Source organism: Acromyrmex echinatior, chromosome 11 (genome assembly GCF_024713525.1).
Source record: "Acromyrmex echinatior isolate Ae372 chromosome 11, ASM2471352v2, whole genome shotgun sequence".
NCBI classification, from domain to species: Eukaryota; Metazoa; Arthropoda; class Insecta; order Hymenoptera; family Formicidae; genus Acromyrmex; species Acromyrmex echinatior.
The window spans coordinates 63,746-76,673 of record NC_141862.1 but is presented as its reverse complement, the minus strand read 5'-3'; the positions used below and the strand labels follow the sequence as shown (position 1 = coordinate 76,673).

Genomic DNA, 12,928 nt, shown 5'->3' with positions numbered 1-12,928 from the left:
TACCGAAAAATCGGAGAAATTCCGATTGAATCGAATATTTTTTGCTGATCACGGCAAAATCAGATTCTCATTACATCAAAACTGATTCCAATATCGTCTGCAAAATCGGAGAAATTCCGATTAAATAAGATTACTTTTGCCGGTTGCGAGAAAATCGGATTATTGTTTCATTAAAATGGATTCCAATATCGTCTGCAAAATGGGAAAAATTCCGATTTGAATTCAGTTACTTTTGTTGGTCATTACAAAATTGGATTCAGGTTGCATTAAATATGATTTCGTTTTCATTCATGGAATAGAGGAATTTATGATTGAACAGATTCATATGATCCATATGATCCAATTATAATCCGTATGAATACGAGTATTAAATCCGATTTATTTATTTTTAATCGATTTCAATATCCTATTCGCAATGCAAGAATCCCGATCGATATAGATTACTTTTGTTTTAATCGGTTTTAATCGGCTGTTTTCAGCAGGGTACATATGTATATTCCCCCTCCCAGTCGCCTCTTAATCTTCCGTTCAGAATGTGCCAACCTCCGTTACCAATTTCTCAAAATCTCTACTTCCATTTCCTATCACCTTATGCTACATCTATCTTTTCTATCATTCCTTTAAATCCTCTCCTCCTAATTCTCCAATTCTAATATTAAAATTATCTCCTATAATTACATTCTTATCTTCCATATATTCCTCCTTAATCTTTTCCTTAATCTTATATTCAAATTTTTATCTCCTTGTTCTCCGTATACTGAGACTATATCTATCTTTTCCCTACCAATCATTAACTCTGATACGATTACTCCTTCCCACTCTTTGCTAATTGATCTATCGTCCTTATTCCCTCATCCTTTCCTCTTTTCAATTATAAAACCACTGTTTGCCTTGCCTCTCTTTCTTCCCTTCCTAGCATAACTGCAATCCCAACCTTTTTCGTCTAACCATGCCTCGCATAAACTCACGAAATCATATCCTTTGACATAACTCCAAAAATGCAAACTCTTTCCTCCTACATCTGCTATATTCCAAAATAATATTTTTCTTTATTTTTCCTGTTTATTCCTTTTTACCCGTTTGCTTAATCCCACTCTTTCTTAATCTTTTTTCCTTCTATCCATAACTTCTGTTTCTTTCCTTTTCTAACTATCTTACTTCTTTTTAAATTACTATTTGATTCTTCTTGGTTAATGCAAAATTTTGCTCTTGATTTTGATTCCCTGCCCTTATCCCCCTTGCTTCTCCTCTCTCATCTTCATCTGTCTCTGTTTCCTTGTCTTCTTACCTACCTTATTCTTCCTCTTTTCTTCATCCTCCCTCTCAATTACATTCCATGCCTTCCATATTCCACCTATTTTTTACTTTATCTAATTCAACCTTTATATCCTTTATATTCTTTTTATATCTTTTCTTTCCTCTTTCTGGTCCTTAATTCATTAATCCTCTCCTGAATTTTTCTTTCCTCCCAACTCAAATCATTTTCAATAAAAATCCTACCTCCTTTTAACTTCTGCTTATTCCTCATTATTTCATTCCTTTCCTCCTCATTTTCTATTCTAACTACTATCACTGTTCCATTTATCCTCGAGAAGGCTATGTTACATTCTACTCCCAATCTTTCTTTTATAAATCTTTTGATCTATTTTCCCCTTTCTTTCCTGTATATTTCTATCCCCCTCGGTATATCTGTTCCTCTTATAATTATATTTTTTTTCCTCTCTTCTTTTTCATTATTTGAAATCCATTTCTTTAAAACATTTACCTTCCTGCAGCTTAAATTCCCCTCGCTTATCATAGATCTTACCCTTGAGCTATCCTCCTTTCCTTCCAAAACTACTTACACTTCTTCTTTCGCTATCATAATCATTCCTTTCTCTATTTACCTTGCCTAAGCTTCTTGTGTCCTCCAAACTTTCTACCATTTTCCTATTATTTTCTGACAAATCTTTGTTTCCAATTCTTTCATAACCTCCTGTAATTTCTCCTCAAATTTTTTAATTTCTCTCTTTACATCTTCTTGTATGTTCCCATCTTATTCTAGCTACTTCTCTTTTCACTAAGTCTTTCATTTCTTTCTTCACTTCTGTATAATTCTTCCTAATCTTTTCGTTTACTTCTACCTTTACTTTTTCCATTATACTTTTCTGTTCTGGCATGTCAAATGTCACTTTTTTCAAACCTATCTGTGATTTATCTCCTGTCAATAAACGCTGTTGTCTACTTTGCCCTTTCCTATCTTACCCACGCCTATCTCTTCTTTTTCCCGCCGTCTTTACGCGCTGTTATTCCTCACTCTGATGTATCGCGCTCGATACTTTCTAACGCACGCATTTAATTTGAATTAAAATTAATTTTAACTTATACTTTGACTTAAATATCAGCGAAAGAAATAAGCGATACGTGGTACGCGGTTTTCTAACTAGTTGCCTAGTTAGTTACTATTAGTTACTGTACCACGTATCGCGTACCGCGCTCCATGTAATCGCACCCTCACGTTTCTTGCCCTTTTTTATGTATAAAATTGTCGCTCTAATTGTTTTGCGATAAAAGTCACGTGATCTTTTTGTCGCTGAAACAGCCAGTTTGGCAAGCTCGTGAAAATGCTCCTTTAAGTGACATATGAAATCACGTGACTTGTTTGACGCTAAATATGAGCGATAAGCGACATCATGAATACGTACCTTAATGTTTCCGAACGCAGCCCAGTTCTCGAAAATTTGAATCACATGACATTTTGCTGCTGCAGCGCATGTAGCGTGCTGCGCATGAAAAGTCAGCTTAATATTACATAGTTTGTTTCTTCACTTTTCATTTTCAGTAATATTGAAACGTATCGAAAGTTTGGGTACAATTACATAATAATAAATATGTACTAATGATAAGAATCATGTTAGCACATGAAAATGTCTGTGAGTACGAAATTATATTATCTGAAAATTGCGAAAACGAATGTTTTCCTGCTCATATTATAATACTAGTTTAGGTTATTTTCGTGTACTTAGACTTTATTTTACATTTAGGTCAATGGAAATGAACAATTAATTAAAATTAAAGTTAATCATGTTATTTATTATTCGTCAATTAAGAAACTGTCGGCACGTATCATGCAGTTTTGTGCCAAAATGTTCTGTCATCATGGTTCGTAGCATCGATAAAATTTACTCACGTATTGCTCTGTATATTTTTAAGAAAAAAAAAGAAATAAAACTTTAATTCTAGTGTTCTGGCTTTCCAAAACGAAAATCTACAAAGACTGGAAGCATGGAAGAATTAGCACAAACTATGAAAGGTGGTCACAAACGAATTGGTCTTACTACTCTAGTTCCTTTTCCTGAGAAAAATGTTGTATGTAAAATTGAAAAAGATCCATGTAAAATAGAAAAGTCAGAAAGGACATCTTTAATAACTGATTATATAAAGCTTCATAAGCATTATCTCAAATTATCAAAGATTAAATTGACATGTATGTATATCAGTATACACACACACACACATACATACATATTACACTACTAATTTAAAATATAGTTAATTATAATTAGGAAAAACATATTTTTTTAATTAAAACATTTGATACATTGCAAACTGTTTCATAAGCACTTTAATATATATATAAAATTACTAACCAAATTAAAATTCTATTTTATTATAGCTCTTGTTGTAGCAACAACTATGGCTGGATATGCACTAGCTCCTGCACCATTTGACCTTTATACATTTGCAATGTGTTCTTTAGGAACAGGCTTAGTCTCTGCCACTGCAAATACAATTAATCAGTTTTTTGAAGTTTCTTTTGATGCACAGATGTCACGAACAAAAAATCGAGTATTAGTACGTGGTCATTTAACGTGAGTTTTTTTAAACTTTTTTATTTTGACATAATTAGTTAATTTTATGTAACTTGATACTAAATATAATGACAATTGTATATATACATATACATCATCAGGCCTGTTCATGCAATAGCATTTGCAGCAGTATCTGGTATCATTGGATTGTCCATACTGTACCATGAAGTAAATGGTATCACAGCAATGCTGGGTGCTAGCAATCTTATTTTATATACGCTTATATATACTCCCATGAAACGCGTTAGTATTGCCAATACATGGATTGGCTCTGTTGGTGAGTATATATCTTTACATATATCATAATATTATAACTAAACTTGCATTATAATTTTATTTACAGTAGGAGCTATTCCTCCTCTTATGGGGTGGGCAGGTTGTTGTGGCAATGTACTGACGCCAGGTGCTTGGATATTGCCTGCTATTTTATATGCGTGGCAATTTCCACACTTTAATGCTCTTTCATGGAACTTAAGACCAGATTATTCACGAGCTGGCTATCGAATGATGGCTGTTATAAATCCAGATTTATGTCGTAAAACAACTGTTAGATATACAGTAATTTTAATGGCTCTATGCTATTTAGCTCCTGCATTGGATGTAACCTATTGGTGGTTTGCATTGGCTTCGACACCACTCAATGCATCTTTTTTGTATCTAGGTAAAATGCACTTTTATTATATATATATTTTTTTTTAATTATATAAAATTTACATGCGATGTAATTTACATACACAATGTATTTAAAAATTAAAGTCAAATTTTTACAGTGTATTAAAAGAAAAGAAGAAAAAGACAATAGTTTATCCAATTAAATTATTAAAGCTATACTTGTATAGTTTTATAGCTCTTTGAATAAATTATTGCTTAAAACATGATTTGACTATTTACACATTTCAATATGCTGTATAAATTTGATCTCAATCTTTTTAGATATTTCGTATATATATGTATACACTTTTTTTTCTATATAAGTACATGATATTTACATAATTTTAGCTTGGACATTTAATAAGCATTCGGATAGTGCAAATTCTAGAAGATTATTTCGATTTTCGTTACTTCACCTACCTCTGTTGATGGTGCTGATATTGTCGAGTAAAAAGTATTGGGCTAACACAGACACACAGGGAGATAAAGTCGAATCTTCTCATAACGAATCAGCAAAGAAGAATGATTTACTGACTATTTTCACTGCACCTATCGTTACTTCTTCTGTATAGTTTTATTCCATTGGACATGTCCCAGTAATAGTACAAATTATTACAATATCGTCAAATTTCAGGTAGAAGATTTTAAAGCTTATATTACCTCATTAACTTTTCAAAATATGATATTGTGTAAAATAGATACTGTAGATATATTCAATTGGATTTGTAGTATTTGGTATTAATTTAAAAAATAAACGAAAATAATATCAGGTGTTCTCACAGAAGGTGATAATAAAATTCACCAGAAACGAACAGTCAAAATTATGTACATTTATATATATCTAGTTTTATTTAAAATATTTTAATACATAGTGTCATGTCATATTTTCAACTTCCTTACGCTTTGCCTCGAATTCTTTCGCCATCTGTCTTCTAGTTTTAGTTAGATTTCTGTGACCAGCACAGTCTAAATTTTCTATATAACATTTGTTCCTGCAGCATTGACGACACAATTTATATTCACATTTAAAACCCTACAATTTGAAATAACGCTAATTTAGAACTTTTTCTGTTCAAAGTATTTTTATTTTTTCTTTTATTTTTATCTTTTTTGAAAATTTTTTAAAGAGTAAGATAAGAAAAGTTCACACTGAAAATATTCCAACTAACCAGAGGATTCGGACAGGCATGACACCGATCTGAACTTCTTTTAGGAATCGAAGTTGTTCTATTCGGTCTACGCGCTATCCTCTTAAGCTTTTTTGAACGTTTTCGTGATATTTCGTTTCCTTCCTCATCTCTATATTCACGTTTCCGAGGTGCACCATCCTGAAAATTATCATTATTTTGAAAGAACATTTCTTTAATCATAATATAATAGAAAGATTAACAGTAAACGCAATTAATCGTACTTGACTCATCTACCTGTATTTTTTGTGTGTACTCTTGTGGTGGCTCTCGTACGTAAGGTTGACATAACCACGGTGGTAACTCTAAATTATAATCTAAAAATATCAAAAGATTTTTTAATGTGAACGTGTAACAAATGCAAATAATATTCTGTAGACGTCAAATCATTACCTGTCTTTCCCGTCTGCCATATCAAATGTCCTTCATGATATGGTAGATAACGATCCCTCAAGGCATATGCAACACTTTTAAAAGCTTCCAAAGTGGAGTTGGTGGCCAAGTTTTCTCTTTCTTCTTGATTTTCTGCTAAACAAAGTCTACTCTCTAGTTAAAAGCATGCTGTATGATAAGCATACGTTTGAGAATTGTTTTGCTATTTATAAGTTGACATGATCGAAAAATCAATACATACACATGGTGGAAGAGTTTAAATAAATGACCACGGATGTACGATGCTGGTACCGGATATTGCTCTGCAAGTTCCAGATATTCCAGAGCAGGTTCCCAACAGGCGGGATAACGAGACTCAAATATGTACGGATTATAAAGATTCCCTTCCGCTGACATCACACCTTGCACTTGAATTTCCTCAATGCACCGCTGTACATCTTGCATACATTGTATGTTGCCATTGGCGATCACAGGAATTTTCACGGCATCCCTGATGAAGCATATCAAGTAAAAACACATTAAAAACGAGAAGCACAAAATACAGGGATTCGATTGTAAATAGCAAAAAGCATATATGTATAATGAATGCTTCAAGTGAAATGGAAAACAGGAATTACCTTACTGCTTTAATGTGCTTCCAAGACGCTAATCCAGTTAATGGACCCTTTTGTTCTCTTGTACGTCCATGGATAGTGAGTAAGCTAGCACCTGCATTCTCTAGCATACAAGCATATCGTACAGTACGACTAATTTCTGAGAACACCCGTAATTTACAAGTGACAGGTATGCATAATCCATTCTTTAATGTCGACACTACATACATAAGAGATTTATTATATTACATTATCGTAGAAGTCATTATCAGAAAGTCGAAGATCTGTTCAAGTGTATAATTATTATAAAATGCATGCATACCGATTTTCTTTAACAAGTCCCAATCATCTTGTAAGAAAGCTCCATAATGTCCTCGCTTTGCAATTGCTTGAGGACAACCGATATTGATGTCAATTGCATCACAGTATGGTTCAGCCCAGCGTGCAGCTTCCAATAATATGTTTGGATCACTGCCACAAAACTGGAAAACGAATTACTATTGCACAAAATTTAATGTCAAATGTTCTTTTCTCTTTCATTTAAGTGTTGCGCATTTAAAATATTTACTTGTACGAAAATGTTTGAAAGATTATTTAAAACTATTCATCTATTGAATCTTGGATCGAGCGCATTATTTCAGTCGATTGTTTGGTCACATACTTGAGATTTGGAGGAATTCTAATTAAATTTCGAGGAGTTATATCCTCCTTACATTTTTAAATTTTGTTCTTTTGTTAAATGTTCCTTTGTATATGTGTGTGTGTGTGTGTGTGTGTATATATATATATATACACACACGTATATAATCCCGAAAAATCTCATGTAACTAGTCGAGGATTAATTTTATAGTCTATGAAATTGCAGTCCTATAGTTGTGTCAAGCAGACCTGTACAATCAATGGACGATCTTCGCTAGTACTAGCGAGAGCTTCTCGCCTATATTTGGGATCCCGACAGAATACAGAGGAGTGCAACATTGGCGTGTAACAGAGCTGAGCGCCGTGTCGCCTGCTGAGTAATCTCCATGCCAATTCGCTCGCATCCACCATTGGTGCGACTATGTAACGCGGTGAACCCAAATCTTCCCAAACGTTAGTCCTCTTCTTCGAGACAGCATCCTCTTTGTCAGGTGATTCCACAGTCTCGGACATTATCTGCGCGCATTATGAAGGTCGCATGAGCGATACTTATTATTTGCGACTACGCAAGACTCGGGGCTAAGTTATACATTTAGCTTCCCCCCTCTCTCTCTCTAGAAGGAAGTGAGGAAACTTATCGTATGTTAATGCACGATGCAATAATGTGATGTCACTTGCTGGCATTACAAATTCAATAAAGTGACATCAATTGCGCCATATTGCACATTTACAAACTGACGTCGTACGATTTGAAACTATTATACTATACTATAATCGCGTCGTGCAACTACTTGGTATTATGTTTGGCCGATCGTTAAAATGGTCTCAATTTCTATAAAATTGAACTTCTTATCTTTACATAATGTCTAACTGTAATGTCTAACTTGATATTATAACTGATATTTCTTGCAAGTTATATCCGGCTGTTTCTTTCTTACGAGACAAAGCATTTGTATTAGTGTAATTGGTTGGGCATGGCACATTATCAATTATACAGGATGCCCTCGGACGTTTTCATCATATAAAATTATAAAAAGCTTGAATAAATTTTTGATCGATAATACATCGTATATATGAATCTTGTACACAAGAAGAAATCGAATTTTATTTCCAACACATTGCGTTGTATCTGCCAGTTTTTGTATCACATTAAAATGTACAATTATATATATTATTAAAACATTAAATTTACAAGTTTGATTAATAATAATAATATTAAATGATGTTATTTTCTAAAAAAAAAAGAAGAAAAAAAAGGCAGACTCGTATATACGATAAATGTATATATTCGATTATGAGGAGGACTCTTGCTAAATCGCTTGTTCGGCTTGATATTCCTAATTCCTAAATAGTAACAGCTCAGTGCCGATAACGTTACTCGTGTAATGGTGGGAAGGCGAATATAGAATTCGATCGCGACGGCGATCTCGGCGTAGCCGGTTTCGAAAGCTCCGACTCCGGTATGGGCGACAGTTGAGCGGTCTGCGTTACGACATGCGAGCCGATCTTGAAGTGCGGTCTCTTCTTGGAAAAACTCCCGCTCCGTCGTGTGCGAAGGTGAGTTTGATTTCGTTTAGATATCGTGGAGGGCGGCATCTGCCCCAAGACGGAAATATCAGTGGTGTTTGAAGATACTTTTCTAACTTTCCGAACGGTGCGGGAAAAATCTAGGGCGGGTAGCCTCGCCGGTGGACGTGGATAATCCGGTGGTGTCGTCAGTTCCATCGTCACATTCCGTGCTTCGACATTCCGAGCCTGATGTTCGGCTGATGTTAAAGCAAGTGCGACGTCCGGAGGACTGCCTGGTTGCGGGATGATCTTGTTGCCGCAATGACGAGCGATCGCTGAGGACGAGCCTGTCGTCGTTAACCGTTGTCTCGAGCCTTTCCTCAGACGAGCCTGCAGAAAGGTCTGTATTCTTCTCATTGTCCCGCAGGATCGTTTCGTGGGCTCGATTCTATTATCTCTGTCGGTGCGACGCTTTCGTCCGTTTCCATCGTGCCTGCTGCCGGCATCGGGATGGTTCATGATGGAGAAGCAACAAGACACCGGCGAGGGCGTGGAGGATGATTTGGTATCCGGCGAGTCACGCATATGATTCCTCAACTCCGTCGTCTGCGAGGAAGAGACCTGAATAGAGGTCTCGGTGGTGCGCGAATCGTAAGAGAAACAAAGACGAAAATTCCGGCCACCTCTCGTCTTGGAGGAGACATCCTTAATGCTGTTCGCCGTTGCTTCGTCGTTCCGGGTTTCCTCGGGATGCGTCGAGCAAACGTACACGTCCGTAGTCACGCTGGTAGTATTAGTTTTTCGTAAAGGGCCATTCTCGCAGAAGCGAGAATAGAGACCTCGCGCGCCAATCCGGTTGACGCGATCCTCCTCGTCGGCAGCTACCAGGCCAGAGGTTGTTCTAGACGTTGTTCTAGAGTCGGCGGCGGTAGCAGTGTTTCTCTCCCGTTTGTTGCGCACATATTCGTATGTGGTGAGACCGAGGCAGGCGATATAGCCGTGAAAGAAGCAGAGGTGTATGAGCATCACCGCGGCAATGGCCGAGAGAATACCGATGACGGTGACGAGGACGAGCGAGCCGGTGTCAGGCACCGGCAACAACGGTGGCGTCGTGCCGTTATTCATGCTCGCGTTTGCCCATGTTCCGTTATTGTTCCAGTTATTGTTGACGAATAAGTGTGCGTTAACGAGCACGAGCTCGCCGAGGGCGAGCGCGGTAACCGCGAGCGCGGCGACGAGCGTCGACGTCAGACACACCAGGAATGCCGGATAGTTACGGCCGCCGATGCAATTGTTCAACCATTTGCAGTGATGGTCGAAACGCGGTACGCACTTGTTGCAGATGGAACAGTGCTTGGTACGCCGACCACGCGTCGTTATGTTGCAAAGGTGGCATCGGCCGTTCTCGATGACATGTCGATGCTTCGCACGGTCAAACTCCGGTACGATCGCGCGAACTGGTCGTGCGCGTACCTCGGGATCGGCCGGATCTAACAGCAACACTGTCAGATGGCTCGACAGGTGCAGCAGAAACAACGCGGCAAACAGTGATGAAAGGACGGAGCGCAGGTCGGGCAGTACCGGCGGCGTCCTGAGAGTCAGCAACACAATGAAGGTACCGACGAACACGATAGTCAGCAGTACCCAACCGACGATCTGTTGAGGATGCAGTGGCAGCTGTAGCCCATGAACGCGCCGGAATCTCCTCTGCTCCGGTGGCACGTATCCTGGCTGCGTATCCCGCCAGGTGGTGCAGCACCGGCCAATCCTATTATTATTTACACACCTCTCGTTTAGCATTCCCCTTAGTATCGCTCTTTCTCCACTCGATCATTTATTTCCTTTCTCTTATTTACCCTTCTGTGTAAACGTGCTTTTTTGCTTCTACCATGTTTAATCCTCCATCACCCTCCTTGTTTCTTTTCATTTCAATTTTTTTACTTCTTTTTCCCACATACATTCTCTTCTTCTCCTCCTACCTTATCCCTATGTACTATATACCTCTATGTTATACTTCATTTTTTCTATCGAATATTATTTAATATTAAACAGCCAGTACATCATTTAAATACTCTCACTACTCTCATCTTATATATATCAAGTTATATATTCTTCCAATAATCCTACCCACTTTCACATCATGTTTTCACATTATGAATAGTAATTTATAAACTTGATCTTATCTCGCTTTCTCTCTCTTTTTTCTCCTTGTCATTTGTCATTCATTTCCTTACTTTTATAATCATCTTAAAAACATGATAGTCTCTTAACACTACCGATTCTCCGAAAGGGCATGTCAATTCCTTCCTTTGTACCTACAATTTCCATGTTCGCTTTAGTACAGGTAGTTCGAATACATACATAAAATACGACTCGTAATGTCTTCGCGATTTAGAAAAGCACGATAAACGATATGCCATTAGGTTTCCGCGCGACACAACGTTATTCTTCCTCTAACAATGTAACGTAAACCTCGACGAGGTTCTTCCTCTCCTCGCGTTTCCTTCGCCATTCCATTACGTGACACACTCTTAACGGTAGACGATCTTGAACGGATCCTCGTCATTTTACGAATCGCCTCGAGAAACTTGCCGTCCGTGAAACTAATAGGGATTTGAGAGCAACAACTATTCTAATTGGCCACAAGCGGAACTCGGAGTGCTGTAGCAGCTGCAGTGGCTATACATTGGTGACAGTGGTGACTATTCGCCGTCCTTGTCGGCGACGCCTAAGCGAATCGATAAATCGCGGTTGCCGCGGAAACCAGTACTTTGTTTTCAGAACATTTCAGAACTCGCGCACGCATGCGACGAACAATGCGAGCACGCGCACACTCGCGCTCGCGCGAAATTTCTACGAGATACCTAATGACCGAAAACTGCAGATATGTATAATTTAATGAATAAACGAAAACGTTTACGCCTAATTTTCTGCTAATCTAATAATTTTGATTTTTATTAAACGTTCGTTAGAACGTCGACGCTATTCTCCTCGAGTGATTCAATTAACTTAACTTCAATTAACCTAACCTAACCTAGCCTAGCCTAGCCTAGTAAAAATTATTGCGTTAAAAAATATTGGCGTAATTATGGTCGGAAAGTATTTAGAAAGATTTTGTACGAAATTCCAATAAAATGCCTGTGATCCTGGGTACGCGATTAGATATCGATCAAATTTAATGCGAGTAAAACGAAATATCACTAACCTCACTTTGTGTAATTCAATCTTTTCAAACAGCAGATGGAATGAATTCACCAACATCCCTCGAATCGATTAGTTTTAAATATCATTTAATATTGCATTATACGTCAATCACGATTTTCTCTCGACATATTCTCAATCTTTATCCGATTTATTATAACTTATCATGAAAATTCAAAAGGAACATTCAGAAAGATATCTGAAGATGATCATTGTCGTCCGCTACAGCAGGCAGCATGGTAGAAGAAGATAGGTGAGATAACTTGAGCGATGCGCAGTAGTCGATTTGGTTATATTCATGGAATAAAAAGAAGAAGATCGAACTCGAGGATGAAATATTGAGTGCGTTCAAATCGACAAAGCGGCTAAGGGTGAAATCGCATGGTACGGAAAAGGACTGCGGAATAGAGAATGCGTTAACAACCAATTAGCGCTATTCGAAATAACGTTGAATAACGTTGATTGGTTGCTTCTATGACGCATTCTCTATTCCGCAGTCGTTTTTCCACTGTGTGATTTCACCCTAAGCCTACTTGCCGATCAAATGAAAACAACTTATAAGATGCGTTCGGCAATGTAAATCTGAGATGCCGAGCTAGCAGATGGCGAGCTTGATCACGTGATCTTCGAGCAATCCGAGTGCCAAGAATTAATTCCGAACGCTACAGAGCTGTAAACTATCCTTTAAGGTTAGATTATAAAATAAAATTGTTTATTTTTATGAATAAATAAAATAAATAAAACCCTATTAATTAAAAATTTCTTTCGCTTTACTAGACATTAATAATAGCCTTATATACTAAAAATAGATCATATAAATATTGCAGACTCATATGCAATGTGTTTTCTTAAAAAAAAATATTACATTGCAAAATAAATTTCAGCAATTTATAAATTGTATCAC

The 12,928-nt window shown here is 37.1% G+C and overlaps 3 protein-coding genes across 5 annotated transcripts; 1 reads left to right on the top strand and 2 right to left on the bottom strand.

Annotated features, from left to right (window-relative positions):
- Positions 1-2,698: 2,698 nt before the first annotated feature.
- Cox10 (Cytochrome c oxidase assembly factor 10) lies at positions 2,699-5,271 on the top strand. Its single transcript, XM_011069854.2, has 7 exons — positions 2,699-2,912; positions 3,024-3,141; positions 3,223-3,466; positions 3,656-3,851; positions 3,953-4,128; positions 4,195-4,512; positions 4,851-5,271. Exons 2-7 carry the CDS (start codon positions 3,064-3,066, stop codon positions 5,072-5,074), a joined length of 1,236 nt encoding a protein of 411 aa, XP_011068156.1. The 5' UTR covers positions 2,699-2,912; positions 3,024-3,063; the 3' UTR covers positions 5,075-5,271.
- A 52-nt stretch (positions 5,272-5,323) lies between these two features.
- Dus1 (Dihydrouridine synthase 1) lies at positions 5,324-12,300 on the bottom strand. Of its 3 annotated transcripts, none has more exons than XM_011069848.2 (9): positions 12,029-12,300; positions 7,564-7,830; positions 6,998-7,157; positions 6,700-6,895; positions 6,324-6,572; positions 6,083-6,228; positions 5,927-6,006; positions 5,672-5,830; positions 5,324-5,535 (listed from the first exon to the last, which is right to left on the bottom strand). In XM_011069848.2, the coding sequence occupies exons 2-9, from the start codon at positions 7,825-7,827 to the stop codon at positions 5,377-5,379; spliced, it is 1,413 nt and encodes a 470-aa protein (XP_011068150.1). In that variant the 5' UTR covers positions 7,828-7,830; positions 12,029-12,300; the 3' UTR covers positions 5,324-5,376. The 3 variants fall into 3 exon arrangements, with proteins under 3 accessions (XP_011068150.1, XP_011068152.1, XP_087266986.1); XM_011069850.2 differs by lacking the exon at positions 12,029-12,300 and adding an exon at positions 8,693-8,827; XM_087410860.1 differs by lacking the exon at positions 12,029-12,300 and having other exon boundaries at positions 7,564-8,680.
- On the bottom strand, positions 8,689-12,022 carry LOC105154369 (uncharacterized). Its single transcript, XM_011069851.2, has one exon. The coding sequence runs from the start codon at positions 10,621-10,623 to the stop codon at positions 8,689-8,691; it is 1,935 nt and encodes a 644-aa protein (XP_011068153.2). The 5' UTR covers positions 10,624-12,022.
- Positions 12,301-12,928: the final 628 nt, after the last annotated feature.